The sequence below is a fragment of the Carica papaya genome, chromosome 7, assembly GCF_054855325.1.
Source record: "Carica papaya isolate Zhongbai chromosome 7, ASM5485532v1, whole genome shotgun sequence".
NCBI classification, from domain to species: domain Eukaryota; kingdom Viridiplantae; phylum Streptophyta; class Magnoliopsida; order Brassicales; family Caricaceae; genus Carica; species Carica papaya.
Genome location: NC_142315.1, coordinates 12,355,056 through 12,371,104, shown reverse-complemented (window position 1 = coordinate 12,371,104; position 16,049 = coordinate 12,355,056). Strand labels below are relative to the sequence as shown.

At 39.2% G+C, this 16,049-nt stretch overlaps 1 protein-coding gene across 1 annotated transcript; it reads right to left on the bottom strand.

Moving 5' to 3' along the window:
- Positions 1–725: 725 nt before the first annotated feature.
- LOC148252969 (uncharacterized) lies at positions 726–12,571 on the bottom strand. Its single transcript, XM_088208494.1, has 3 exons — positions 11,257–12,571; positions 10,520–10,816; positions 726–781 (listed from the first exon to the last, which is right to left on the bottom strand). Exons 1-3 carry the CDS (start codon positions 11,951–11,953, stop codon positions 726–728), a joined length of 1,050 nt encoding a protein of 349 aa, XP_088064620.1. The 5' UTR covers positions 11,954–12,571.
- Positions 12,572–16,049: the final 3,478 nt, after the last annotated feature.

The window sequence follows — 16,049 nt, the reverse complement described above, 5'->3', positions numbered from 1 at the left end:
GGTGGTACACATTCACAACTTATTTAACAACATCTAAATTATTTATTTAATAGCAAATTAACTTTAGGAGTTTTTCTTTTTTTCCTAATCAAATTATGTTTACTTCATTTCATTCTTTAATAATGTTTTCTACGGCCATACAATTTTTCATCTACTACTTTTTGATTATCCATCTCATTAATTGTATACCTAGAAGGCCTAATTATATATTAGAATTGAGAAATTAATTTTCAATTTCAATTTCTATTAATAAATCGAGATATTATATACCAAAATGGTGGACCCATTATCCAGCAAGATCCAATTAATTGGTGGATAGAAGTTAAAAAATGGAGATTAAAGTTGAATTTGATTTAAGAAAAAGATTTGGAAAAACAAATTTTTACATCATAATCCCCCAACAAATCCTTACAGCTAGATGCACATCATCAATCGACCCCACTCCTCTCATTAAACGCCTCAAAATTTCTAATCATATGATTATATTTATCATACATCTCTTGATTAATGATTAACACACACACATATATATATATATATATATAATATTTTAGTAAAATCATCCTAATCATTAATTACAATAATTAAGATAATTGATACCCATTGTTCGTCATGTTTCAAATTCAATTATAATATAACTTGATTTGTCAAAGATGCTGATCTAATGTTGTTCTTGAAATGTTGGCACATACTATAAATTTTAAATTATTTTTAATCATATTCAATTAGCAATTTGGATTTTTGTTCTGGATAAAGTTCAGTGACTTGGTGCACGCATAAACTATTTTGCATAAAGATAATTGCTAATCAAAGCACTAAAATATTCAACTTAAGAAAAGAAAAACTTAAATCATTCATTGACTTAAAATGACTTCTTAATTTAGTGAGCGAATGATTCTAAGTTAATAATTAATCTAACTTAATTCGGGAAGAACTATATAATATACACTAAGTTTCTCAAAACTGTAAAGTGAATAATAAAATGTATATAGGAATTATTAAAGTGAAGCTATTAATTCACTTTAAATGTTAAGTTTATTTTGATTGATACTTTTCAGTTTTATAATTTTATTTTATTTTTGAAAGCTTTTGGTTTAATTGGTTAACTAATAATTCATGGATAAAACCAACGGTATGAGAATTAAAATAACTGATAAATAGTTGATTATTTTCTCCCAATATAACTCATGATAAGCAAAAGCCAATAATTCATTGGCTAAACGTTTTTACTTCTCTATCCATATAAATTTTTACTTCTCTATCCATATAAAGATGTGAATTTGCATCATTGATTCTGTCTCGTATCTTTAAAAGGTTGTAATATGTTTCATATGCAGTTAATGAAATATAAGAATTTTTACTTATTCTCTATTTTATATAAATAAAGAGGTTATTAAGATGTAGTATACATTAGAGTTTGCTCTTGAGAAAATCAATAACATTTATGATGTTAAAAATTATTCCAAGGCTAACAGAAGACCATTAGGCAAATGTTAAGATTTATTATTAAAGTGGTAAATTGGTCTTACAAGTCTCAATTCAAACTTGATCTAAGGTTGTTACACATGTTAAGCCAACACTTTATTAGTAGCTGGGCTGGTCCCATATGCTATTGGTCGTCAAAGACGAACAAATAAAAATCAATACATACCTTGAATGGGTACTATATAAAAGAAGCAAGACATATTTGAGGAGTATGTGTTAGTCTAGAGTAGAGTATGTGTATGACTTTTACTTTGTTAGCTCTTATACAGTTTAGCTTCATATTTTTTAAAATTAAGGTAGGTTAAATATCATAATGGTACAATTACAACATGAGTATAATACTAACAATAATGGCCTATGCGTGGTTGACATTGGGTAATTAATTACCAAGCCCTTTTAAATGGCTCTCATGAATAAGACTAAGGTTAATCACCATTAAAAAAAATGTTTTACTAACTTGATTTCGGGTGTCCTACCACATGTGAATTCCATCTATACTTGCGTTGATAACTAGCCATGTCGAGCATCTCATACCTTATCATGTATGTTGTCTTATGCCACTTTTTTCATTGGATGTACTAATACCCTCTACTTCTACTAACTTACCAAGTTAGTGGAAATACTTAAAAAAATTATTCTTTAGCTTTATAAATTATTATTATCTTACAAGTTTCTTTTTCCATCTTACAAAAACTTCTAGGAAATTCTCAAGAAAATGAAAGAAATTTAGTAGTGATATATATATATATATATATTTGCCTTTCAATTTAGTCGTCCAAACTTGGTTAAAAAACCAAGTTATTTGTCTCCTAAGAATGACCAACTTATAATATTATCTAACACAAGCGATCAAACATGTCCATTTACTAAGGACGACCAAGCTTTTCACTAGTCATAGTAGGACAAGTTTATTTTATACACTAGGTGTAAACAATTGTGTTCGTCTACCACACATGAACCGATATGTCATCTCCTAATAGGAGATAATTTAGATGAAAAATAGTTTTAACACTTACTATTTTCATATCTATGCCTCATGATTTCTGTTAAAGCTTCACAGACTTCTATAAGCCCTTATTTTTCTTCTTTAAACTATTGGCTTCAAACATCAACCCTATGCCCTGGTACATTATCCATGTATTTATCACTTGATCACCATGGATCAATTTTCTTTCACCATGATCAGTGCTTTTAATAGGACTTTCACCATGAACTTTCTCTTAAGTAGTGTTATGTCTTCTACAAAATTTAATCTATATATTCCTCAAGCTTAATTAATCAATTCGAAGAGACCTAAAACAATGCAAGTAATTTTGAAAAAGTTAATTCCTTACCTCAATAAGATTTTCAAGAACTTTACCCTTTTCTAAATACTAATAAACTACTTAAAATTACTTAAAGCTTAAGTTTAGTGTGGACATTTCTTAGTTCATGTATTACAATTGTTTAGTTTTTTCAGTTTTACATTGCCATCTTTTTTTAAAATATCAGTGGCAATGTTTTAGTAGTTTTTTTAATTATTTTTGTAAAATAGTATTCTTGTTTTGGCTTTTATTATTTTTTGTTTTCAATTTTTTATTATTACTTATCTATATGTGAAGTGGATGCTTTAGCTTAAACCAAAATTTGACCTCAAATTTTTAGACTTAAAGGTTTAAGGACTTCATTTGTCACTTTGTAAATGACAAATACGTTAGGTTGCTCAAAATATGAGGTTTCTTTGTAAAATAGTATTCTTGTTTTGGCTTTTATTATTTTTTATTTTCGATTTTTTATTATTACTTGTCTATATGTGAAGTGGATGCTTTAGGTTAAACCAAAATTTGACTTAAGATATTTAGACTTAAAGGTTTAAGGACTTCATTTGCCACTTTGTAAATGACAATACGTTAGGTTTCTCAAAACATAAGGTTCCTCTGCAATGAGGTTATTCAAGATTCTTCTATAAGATGATTTTTCTTTTTAGATTCTTTTGAAGTGTTAAAACTATCTTTAATCCATATATTTAGAAGATGACCTTAAGAAATGACATGCATAATGACTGACAAGTTCATGACAAAACAAGACATGAATAATAAATCTATTTGATAGTGATTTTTATTAGGTTGAAGCCTTCATTCTTTGCCAAATGACTTTACTATTGGTTATTATAATATGAATGACTTTAACAACTTTCAGTCTTTACCTTAAGCTCTATACATTATTGAGGATCAATAATGTGTTTTATACATATTGTTTAACTGGTTTTATTTCATTACATACTTTTATATAGATAATTGAGTTGTTTTATTAGATTTATATAGAAGATTAAAAAATATTTTTTTAAAAAATAAAAATTTATGGAAATTTTAAATATATTCTTGAAATAATGAATCATTATATGTTTATGTTTTATGTTTACTTGCTTAAATTTTTAACAAAATTGATTTTTCATTTTTGTTTTTCTAGTTAAAAATGGACTAAAATGATATTTCAACTATTTTAAATGTATATTTTTGATATTTTCTCTATTCTATATAAATAAAAATGTTATCAAGAAATAACAAACATTAAATTTTCTCTCAAAAAAATAAACACTCTAAAATCAATTAGTCAATTTGGTCTGTGAAAAAATTGTGTTATGCAATTGTGAGTATTTTCCATAAGAATGTGATAATCGTAGTTTTCTTGGATTACTTTGTAAAAGGTATGTTTAAGTTTTTAAAATAATTTTGAATGTAATTTTATGTCAACTTTAAATAAAAAAGTAACGTATAAAAATTAAATCAGACAAATGGACAAGAATATATTATTCTTTTTTAAGAGAGTGAGATTTAATCAATTTTAAACCTTAATTTTCCTAAATGGTAGAACTAATACTTTACTTCACTATTGTTTTCTATTTAAGGAGATTGCATAGATGTTATTTCCAAATTTAGAATAGACATTATCTTAATTTTTGTACATAATAATATAATACAAGTCGTATTAGCACAAGAATAATTCACAAATGTAGCTCATGTTAATTTAAGCAACTAAGTGGATGATCCATTAATGTAGTATTTTATTTTTTCATCCACTTATAACGGTTGAAGTTAACTTAAATGACACCCAAAATAATAGATAACCATTATAAAGGAAAAATGTATCTTGATAGATTGGGTAACTTTAAAATAAATTATAAAATTATTGTATTTAATTACCTTAAATATACTTTGACATCTTCTCTCATTTATAAAAAAAGCACAAATTTCTCTTTCAAGGTGTCTTCCATCAACTAAAATTATAAAGTTTTGTGCATAATAATTAATAGAGAGAAAAAGTGAGTAAGAGGATTAAAATCATCACCAAAAGGTTCTCAAGCATGCTATGGCTGCATCATCTCAGAACAGTATGTAGCTCTAATTTTTTGCTGTCTTTCTTTTCTTAAGATGTATTGAATTCAACAAAAAATAACTTTTGCATAAAAGTTTCTTACATTTTGTATCAAAGCAAGATTAAATTCACATATCTTAGAATTCTATTAATAGTTTATATTCATATATATATATATATATGATACTAATAGTTTATATTTCTATATATTATTATTAATAGTTTATATATATTATTACACTAACATTATATATATATATATTATACTAACAGTTTATATTTATAAATATATTATTACTAACAGTTTATAGATATATATATTATACTAACAGTTTATATTTATATATATATTATTACTAACAGTTTATATATATTATTATATTAACAGTTTTATATTTATATATATTTTTATACTAACATTATATATATATATATATATATTATACTAACAGTTTATATATTTATATATATATAATTACACTAACAGTTAATATATATATTATTGCGCTAACAGTTTATATATATAATTTTACACTAACAGTTTACATATATATTGCTGCTCTAACAATTTATTTATATATTATTGTATTAGTAGTTTATATATATATTATTGCATTAACAGTTTAAATATATATATTATTATACTAATAATGTATATATATGTATATGTTACATTAATAGTTTATATATATATATATGTTAAATTGCAATTAATTTCATAAATATAAATAGATATGTAACGGCCCCGGAAAATATTAAAAAAGAAATGAGTATTTAAATATATCGAATGCGGAAGCGAGATCAAAATTTCAGTTAACATCCCTTACACGAAAAAACCCAAAAAACGTACTTAAAATATAAAAGGTTAAACTAACTAAGAAAGAAAACTCGAAAATAAACTATGCGTATGACTACAAAGTCTCTAGGCATCCCCTTCGTCGTCCTCCTGCGGAACGGGCTCGGGAACCATGTCTTCCTGATCTGAAATGGTTAATTAAGGAGTGAGCTACACTAGCCCAGTAAGAACATCACGATATCTCACCGTCACGGAGATAAAGGTGGGTAGAAAACCACAAAAAGACCAATGGAGCATAATTTACAATAAACTCGTTTATTAACATGAAAACCTTTACCATCCACTTACCTCGGTGGAATTTATGAAAACAATATAAGAAAAATAATAACATTATCACAATCATGGAATAATATAAGCTGTAAAACATAGCACTTATCACGCCTTTTATAATTCAATCATTATACAACATATCCTTTTCTCATTTACCAGCCTACTAGTATCCATGGGGGTCCCTAGGGGTCCCGCTACCCGTTAACCTTTAACATTCATAATCAGTTTCCAGGGCCGTCCCCATACCCCGTCCGGTATGGGCGCCAAAACCATAAACCTCAATACCCCGTCCGGTATGAGGGTGAAACGGGCCGTCCCCATACCCCGTCCGGTATGGGCGCCAAAACCATAAGATCTCCATGCCCCGTCCGGCATGTGAGACCACAATCCCGGTAGGGTTCCCTACGGACCCGGTCCGTCCACCATCTCCCAGGATATCTAGTCAGGCTGACCCCATCATACAATTATCAGTCTATACAATGTTTCATTTCCCTTTTTCCTCAATAAGCATCATCAATTCACATTTAAACAAGCAAATCGTAATTCATGCCGAACAGACAACATACAGTATCAGTTCTTCAGTCATTCAACCCATAATTAATAAAACAGTAATATATGCATTCGAAACTATAAAATGAACACATCAAACCCCATAATGCATTTAAAGCTGTAAAACAGTGTAAAACATGCCAAATAACAGTAAATCATCAATCACACTAGACTCGGGCTCCATTAGCAACCTTAAGCAATTTCACACATGCGTTAATTCAAGAAATACCGTTTTATCATTTTGAACTTTAATACCGTGATAGGAAATAGGGTGAGGGGTCCTTACTTATTTTCGGGATCCGAATACGATTCACAGTGCGCCTGCAGGCTGTCCCTAATTTTCCCTGAATTTTTCCCGGGGAACTGAAACACACTAACAGTACCTGCACGTGTTCCAAAAAAAATCCAAATTAGGCCCAGGGCCTCTTTCGGCCCAAATCGCAACTCCGGCACGGCGGCTCCGCCGTGCTCCGGCGACGGCGCCGCCGCTGGCGGCGGCGAGTCGCCTCGGGTTGACTATTTTCGGCCGTTTTTGGCCGAATTCGGCCACACTCGCATTGGTCCTTGTCAGAAAACAACCCTAGGGCCCTCGGGGGGCCAAAAAATCACGGAAAAGCGGAGCTTACCGGCGGCGGCGCTCTCGGGTACGGCGACTCTCCGGTGAGGTTCGTGTTTTGGTGATTTGGCTTCGGTCAACCTGTAGAGAAAAGAATGGTGATCACGGTGATATAAAAATTGCATCGAACGGAGGCCGGGAAGGGCCTCGTCGGAGGCAAAAACCGAGAGGGGGCGCGGCGGCGCCGCTGGGCTTCGGCCGCGTATTCCGGCCGTTTGGCCGGGATTTCGGCTTCGATTTGGCCATAGGAGGACTCAGTGGGGAAAAACAGTCGGGGGTCTGAAATTTACCTCGATCGGCGGTCGGAAATTTCCCCGGTGCGGCGGCGAGTGGCGGCGGGTGGCGGCGGTCGGCCTCTGGTTCGTCTTCTCCGGCGAGCGGCTGGCGGCTAGGGTTTGTGGTCTGGTGTGGGGGTTCTATTTATAACCCCTTGCCTTTTGATCACAGCCGTTCATTTCGTTTTAATCTGGGCCGTTCGTTTTTGATTGAATCTGGGCCGTCCGTGCGTTTGAATCTGGACCGTCCGATCGCGCGATTGATCTGGGCCGTCGGATCGCACCCACGCGGATCGCCAACGTGGCTCCTTTTGGAGTGACGCGATCTTGCCACGTGGCAGGCCCCGGTTGGCCGGGACTGCTGACCGGGCCTGCTGACGTGGCTGCTGACGTGGCCCCCCCCTTTTTTTTTTTTGCTCCTCCTTTCCGGGTGCTACAACTCTCCCCCCCATAAAGAAATTTGGTCCCCAAATTTGCCTCATTACTCTTGATCAAACAGATGAGGATATTGGGCCCTAAATTCTGATTCCAGCTCCCAAGTCGCCTCCCTAGGCGTGTGGTTCTGCCACAAGACTTTTACAAATGATATTTCCCGGTTACGGAGTATTCTGCTTTCTCGGTCCGTGATACTGACCGGTACTTCTTCATAAGACAAGTCCTCTCGGAGTGAAAGCGGTTCATGAGCCACGACATGAGAAGGGTCCGGATTGTACTTGCGCAGCATAGATACATGAAACACATTGTGAACCCGGGAGAGCTCAGGGGGCAGTGCAAGTCTGTAGGCAGTGGTACCAATCTTGTCTAAGATTTCAAAGGGTCCAATGTATCTGGGGTTTAATTTTCCCCTTCTGCCGAACCTACTAATTCCCTTGAAGGGGGTGACTTTAAGAAACACACGGTCACCTTTCTCAAAGGCCAGGTCTCTCCTCCGGGTATCAGCATAGCTCTTTTGCCTACTCTGAGCTGTCTGGATGTTCTTCTTGATCTTAACTATCTTGGACGTGGTTTCTTCCACTAAATCCGGGCCAAACAATCTTCTATCGCCCACTTCCTCCCAACAAATCGGTGACCTGCACGGACGCCCGTATAGCGCCTCGTATGGGGCCATGCCGATGCTTGCTTGGTAACTGTTGTTGTAGGCAAACTCTATCAGGGGTAGATGGTCGTCCCAATGGCCTCCGGAGTCAAGGACACAAGCTCGGAGCATATCCTCCAGCGTACGGATTGTCCTCTCTGATTGTCCATCGGTTTGGGGGTGGAAGGCAGTACTGAGGGACAACTTTGTTCCCATAGCTTGCTGGAAACTATTCCAAAACCGAGAAGTGAATCTGGGATCCCTGTCGGATACCACTGTTACTGGGACCCCATGCAGTCTGACTATTTCCCGGACATACATTCTTGCCAACTTGTCCAACGAATCAGTCATTCTGATGGCCAAGAAGTGGGAAGACTTAGTGAGTCGGTCAACAATTACCCATATGGCATTGTGTCCCGATCGTGCCTTGGGTAGTCCCGATACGAAGTCCATGGTGATGTGTTCCCACTTCCATTCTGGAATCGGTAAAGGCTGAAGCAACCCCCCTGGGCGTTGATGTTCTGCTTTGACCTGCTGACATACCAAGCACTTAGATACAAAGTCGGCTATATCTCTCTTCATCCCATTCCACCAGAATCGGGGTCGCATAGTTTGGTACATTTTTGTACTTCCTGGATGCATGGCGAACCTTGAACTATGGGACTCTGTCATGATGTCTCTTTTTAATTCATTGTCGTCTGGGACACACATTCTGTCCTTGAAACGAATCAATCCGTCGGCAGAGATCTGAAATTCTGAGATCACTCCCTGTTCTGCATCCTTCTTGCGGTTTACTAGGGCGGGGTCGATTGACTGGGCTTCCTTTATTCTTTGGATTAACTCGGGTTGGACTGCTAGGTGGCTCAAACATGTGGCCCTCTTCAGATCTTGCAGTCGAACCTGCTGCGTAGCCCCAATGGACCTGCATTCCGAAACCATCAGATGGGCTAGGGTGCCTGCACTCTTCCTACTAAGGGCATCAGCTACTACGTTGCCCTTACCTGGATGGTATAGGATGTCACAATCATAGTCCTTGAGGAGTTCCATCCACCTTCTCTGACGCATGTTGAGATCCTTCTGAGTGAAGATGTGCTTCAAACTCTTATGATCGGTGTAGATCTGAAAGGTCTCTCCATACAAATAATGGCGCCAGATTTTCAAGGCGTGTATGATTGCGGCAAGCTCCAAGTCATGGGTAGGATAGTTCTTCTCATGATTCTTTAGCTGTCTAGACCCATATGCTATAACCTTTCCATGCTGCATCAGGACACAACCCAGGCCCAGATAGGAGGCATCACTATAAACTGTATACCCTCCTGATCCACTCGGTAGAGCCAGCACGGGTGCAGTAGTCAGTCGCTTCTTCAATTCTGAAAAACTCCTTTCGCAGTTCTCATTCCAATCAAACTTTGCATTCTTCTTTGTGAGTCGGGTTAGAGGGGCCGCTAGACTGGAGAACCCTTCGACAAACCGGCGGTAATAACCCGCCATCCCTAGGAAACTGCGAATTTCCTTAACTGTTGTCAGCCTTTTCCAACCAAGTACCGCTTCAACCTTTTCGGGGTTCACCGACACCCCTTCCTTCGATATAACATGTCCTAGGAAGGCGGTTTGCTCGAGCCAAAATCCACACTTGCTCAACTTTGCATACAACTTCTTTTCCCTGAGTACCTGGAGGACTTGGGCAAGATGATGAGCATGTTCTTCTCTACTTTTTGAGTAGACTAAGATATCATCGATGAACACGATGACAAATTTATCCAAAAACTCTCTGAAGATTCTGTTCATTAGATCCATAAAGATGGCCGGGGCGTTGGTTAGCCCAAACGGCATAACCAGGAACTCTTAGTGTCTGTACCTGGTTCGGAATGCCGTCTTGGGTATGTCTTCTGCTCTCACTTGTACCTGATGGTAACCTGTTCGTAGATCTATTTTAGAAAAGACCTGTGCACTCTGCAACTGATCGAAAAGGTCATCATTCTGGGGGAGAGGGTACTTGTTTTTAATTGTTACCTTGTTTATCCTTCTATAATCAATACACAGTCTCAACGTTCCATCTCCTTTCTTTGCAAAAGTAACCCCGGCACCCCATGGAGAAATGCTGTGTCTAATGAAGCCACTGTTTTGTAGCTCAGTGATTTGTTTCCTTAGCTCTTCCATCTCGATGCGGCTCATTCGGTAAGGAGCTACCGAGATGGGTTGGGTTCCTGGCTGTAAGTCTATGGTGAACTCAACCTCTCTGTCCCCTGGTAGACCGGGCAGTTCATCCGGAAATACGTCTGGAAAGTCTCGGACTACTGGAATCTCTTGGATACAAACTTCCTTCTTGGGTTTACCTAGTTAGGGAAAATACAATATCAACGCACTGGGAATTAAGAAGAAAAGAATTTGTCATTAGGGAGAATCAGTACCGAATAATTTTATTAACTTGTAAATGGCTCCTCGTTGGGAGGATTAAATACAATCTTTTTATTAAAGCAGTCTATGGTGGCGTGATACGCCGCCAGCCAATCCATTCCTAGGATTACATCAAAATCCCCTGTGTCTAACCCTATCAGGTCTACCCTCAATTTCCTATCTGCTATCTCTACGGCACATGCCCTGTAGACAACCTCTCCTAGTAATGTCTCCCCCCCAGCGGTAGATACAAACAATAATGAATCAAGTCTATCAGGTGGTACACAAATTTTGGAAGCAAGAACATGTGAAATAAAAGAATGTGATGCACCAGTATCAAACAAAATATGAGCAATGTGGCCAGAGATAGTATACATACCATGTACCACGTCCGGGTCTGCATCGGCATCCTTCTGGGTAAGGTTGTAAACTCTGCCCTGGATTGGAGGCCTCCCTTGATTCTGGTTCCTAGGACACTCCCTCGCATAGTGCTGGGCACTGCCGCATATGCGACAGGTGTTGTTGAGGCGGTAGCAGGGTCGGTCCCCATGATCCCTGCCGCAGTACTGGCAGATCTTCCCACGAGCTGCCCCCATAGCCTGAGGAGGGCCCTGAGCGGCAGGCCTGGGTCTCTTGCTGGGTTGGACAGGCATGGTAGGCGCTGGCCTGCGGAGCGGGGCTGAAGGTCGGGAACTTCCCGCTAGCTGAGGGCGGGTGTCGAAGCTCCTTTCTATGATCTGCGCCTTTGCCAGGACTGCCGAATATGTCTCGAGCTCCATCACCAACAAGTGCTGTCTGATCGCCGGGCGGAGACCCCACTGGAATTTCCTGGCCTTTCGGCCCTCATCCAACAATGTCTCCGGGGCATGTCGGCCCAGCTCCAGGAACTTGCGGGCATATTCCGACACTGTCATATTACCCTGGACCAACTGAGCAAATTCCATTTCCTTTAAATGTTGGATGTGTTTAGGGAGATACTCCGCATGGAAAGCCGCTAGGAACTGCTCCCAAGTAACTGGTACAGGCAGGGTGGCCCGCTTGAGCTCCCACCAGCGTACTGCTTCCCCTACCAGCATGTAGGAGGCAATGGCAGCCCTCTGCTCAGGAATTACTCCCAAGGTCTCAAAGGCTCTCTCAGTCTCCGCCAGCTAGTATTGGGCCTCTTCGAAAGAGGATCCCCCTGAAAAAGTAGAAGGGTTCAGTCTCCTGTACCTCTCTATGAAGTCGGGGTCGATCAAGGAGGGAGCGGGGTCCCGAGGTAGAGGGACTGGGGCCGGCTGAGGGTGAACTGGGGGACCCTGTGGTGGCGCCTGCTGATGGGGTGGGGGCACTGGAATGTGCTGTGGCGGTACCTGTTGGTACTGTGGCTGTGGTACCGGGTCGTACCGCGGCTGTGGTGCCGGGTGGTACTGTGGAGGAACAGGCTCCTGCCGGGGTGGCTCGGGATCAGCCTACTGTAACGGGGGCTCAACCTGCGCTAGCGGAGGAGGTCCGGGTAACTCCCTTCTCTCCTCTTGCCTTCGCTGAGCAGCTACGAGAGCTTCCACCATCTCATATAATCTGTCCAAATCATCCCGAAGCGAATTATCTTGGGCCGCTCGGTTTAGTGGGGGCCTTCCTCTCCTCATTTCTGTGTACCTGCATTTACAAGGAATGGTTGAGTAACGACCAATCGGTGAGTATTTCTTTAAAGGACTATAGTGTAAGGGATGGGTCCGAGAAAATGCGGCTCTGATACCAACTGTAACGGCCCCGGAAAATATTAAAAAAGAAATGAGTATTTAAATATATCGAATGCGGAAGCGAGATCAAAATTTCAGTTAACATCCCTTACACGAAAAAACCCAAAAAACGTACTTAAAATATAAAAGGTTAAACTAACTAAGAAAGAAAACTCGAAAATAAACTATGCGTATGACTACAGAGTCTCTAGGCATCCCCTTCGTCGTCCTCCTGCGGAACGGGCTCGGGAACCATGTCTTCCTGATCTGAAATGGTTAATTAAGGAGTGAGCTACACTAGCCCAGTAAGAACATCACGATATCTCACCGTCACGGAGATAAAGGTGGGTAGAAAACCACAAAAAGACCAATGGAGCATAATTTACAATAAACTCGTTTATTAACATGAAAACCTTTACCATCCACTTACCTCGGTGGAATTTATGAAAACAATATAAGAAAAATAATAACATTATCACAATCATGGAATAATATAAGCTGTAAAACATAGCACTTATCACGCCTTTTATAATTCAATCATTATACAACATATTCTTTTCTCATTTACCAGCCTACTAGTATCCATGGGGGTCCCTAGGGGTCCCGCTACCCGTTAACCTTTAACATTCATAATCAGTTTCCAGGGCCGTCCCCATACCCCGTCCGGTATGGGCGCCAAAACCATAAACCTCAATACCCCGTCCGGTATGAGGGTGAAACGGGCCGTCCCCATACCCCGTCCGGTATGGGCGCCAAAACCATAAGATCTCCATGCTCCGTCCGGCATGTGAGACCACAATCCCGGTAGGGTTCCCTACGGACCCGGTCCGTCCACCATCTCCCAGGATATCTAGTCAGGCTGACCCCATCATACAATTATCAGTCTATACAATGTTTCATTTCCCTTTTTCCTCAATAAGCATCATCAATTCACATTTAAACAAGCAAATCGTAATTCATGCCGAACAGACAACATACAGTATCAGTTCTTCAGTCATTCAACCCATAATTAATAAAACAGTAATATATGCATTCGAAACTATAAAATGAACACATCAAACCCCATAATGCATTTAAAGCTGTAAAACAGTGTAAAACATGCCAAATAACAGTAAATCATCAATCACACTAGACTCGGGCTCCATTAGCAACCTTAAGCAATTTCACACATGCGTTAATTCAAGAAATACCGTTTTATCATTTTGAACTTTAATACCGTGATAGGAAATAGGGTGAGGGGTCCTTACTTGTTTTCGGGATCCGAATACGATTCACAGTGCGCCTGCAGGCTGTCCCTAATTTTCCCTGAATTTTTCCCGGGGAACTGAAACACACTAACAGTACCTGCACGTGTTCCAAAAAAATCCAAATTAGGCCCAGGGCCTCTTTCGGCCCAAATCGCAACTCCGGCACGGCGGCTCCGCCGTGCTCCGGCGACGGCGCCGCCGCCGGCGGCGGCGAGTCACCTCGGGTTGACTGTTTTCGGCCGTTTTTGGCCGAATTCGGCCACACTCGCATTGGTCCTTGTCAGAAAACAACCCTAGGGCCCTCGGGGGGCCAAAAAATCACAGAAAAGCGGAGCTTACCGGCGGCGGCGCTCTCGGGTACGGCGACTCTCCGGTGAGGTTCGTGTTTTGGTGATTTGGCTTCGGTCAACCTGTAGAGAAAAGAATGGTGATCACGGTGATATAAAAATTGCATCGAACGGAGGCCGGGAAGGGCCTCGTCGGAGGCAAAAACCGAGAGGGGGCGCGGCGGCGCCGCTGGGCTTCGGCCGCGTATTCCGGCCGTTTGGCCGGGATTTCGGCTTCGATTTGGCCATAGGAGGAATCAGTGGGGAAAAACGAGTCGGGGGTATGAAATTTACCTCGATCAGCGGTCGGAAATTTCCCCGGTGCGGCGGCGAGTGGCGGCGGGTGGCGGCGGTCGGCCTCTGGTTCGTCTTCTCCGGCGAGCGGCTGGCGGCTAGGGTTTGTGGTCTGGTGTGGGGGTTCTATTTATAACCCCTTGCCTTTTGATCACAGCCGTTCGTTTCGTTTTAATCTGGGCCGTTCGTTTTTGATTGAATCTGGGCCGTCCGTGCGTTTGAATCTGGACCGTCCGATCGCGCGATTGATCTGGGCCGTCGGATCGCACCCACGCGGATCGCCAACGTGGCTCCTTTTGGAGTGACGCGATCTTGCCACGTGGCAGGCCCCGGTTGGCCGGGACTGCTGACCGGGCCTGCTGACGTGGCTGCTGACGTGGCCCCCCCCCTTTTTTTTTTTTTTTTTTTTTTTTTTTTTTTTTTCCTCCTCCTTTCCGGGTGCTACAAGATATATATATTTTATACAAATTATAGTTTCATAGTTTTATGATTTAAAATGTATTAACATGGTGAGTTACCAAAGTAACCTAGGTTAATGAGTATTACATTAGTAAAATTACATTAAAGATTTAAGGGAGACTTATAAATATATATATATATATATATATTTATAATTATAAGATTGAACCTAATCCAAAGGAAAGTCACTTTCTACTAATTATGAACTGATAGTTTATTTTGTATTATTGAGATGGATACCCAAAGATAACATATAAATGACACAAAATATTAAGTATTTTAAGCCCATTTGAGTGAACACTAGATATACTAACATTTTACCCAAATAAGAAACTATAATAATATCAATAGTTCATTATTTATATATTTAATATTATAAATATCCTTGAGGCCTTATTGTGAGCATTATTCTATTTTTATAGTTCTCACTTCACTATATTCTCTTGCATCTAGAATGACAACTTTTGATGGGTCAAATTTTGTGAAATGGTATGAACGGGTCCAATTCTCACTGGGTTATTAGATCTTAATTTGGCTTTGATAATTAAAAAATATTCTAAAGCTACCTATGATAGTACTCTAGAGCAGAAGGAACAATTCAAAGCCTAGACAAGGTCAAATAAACTCAATTTTATGTTTATGAGAATGATCATTGCCACTGACATCAAAACTTCCCTCCCCCAAATTGAGATAGCCTTAGAATTTCTGAAATCTATGGAAGAGCGTTTCAAATGCGTCAATAAGTCTCTTACAGATACATTGATGACTGAATTGACCACCATGATATATGATGGTCAGAAAGAAATTTAGCAAGACATTTTGAATGTAACACCCACTAAAGCCTTTTTTCTTTCATTTTTTATTAATAAATATAATTATTTATTTTATTTTATTTTATTTTAATTTAATGAAAAAATGGAGTAAAATTTATTAAGGATTAAATTCAAAATAATTTTGGGAAAAAAAAGTGAAAAATTGGCTTCGAGGGATATTTTTGAAAGAAAAATCTGAAACCGATAGTTAAAACATACTTTAAAGAAAATTTATCACGTCAGATACCCGGTCAGCAGCCCCAACCAATCAAGACACGTTAAGTGGCAGAGGCGTTGACGTGGGAGGCCACGC

Bases quoted from the DNA above. Each gene is read 5' to 3' on its own strand.
- LOC148252969 (XM_088208494.1), bottom strand. From the start codon at position 11,953: ATGCTGGTAGGGGAAGCAGTACGCTGGTGGGAGCTCAAGCGGGCCACC. The intron at 10,817-11,256 runs GTATGTATACTA...TTCCCTAACTAG, and splicing joins AGACCCGGACGTGGTACATG to GTAAACCCAAGAAGGAAGTT. The intron at 782-10,519 runs GTATTGATTATA...TATGCAAAATAG, and splicing joins AGATGGAACGTTGAGACTGT to TTTATGCGTGCACCAAGTCA.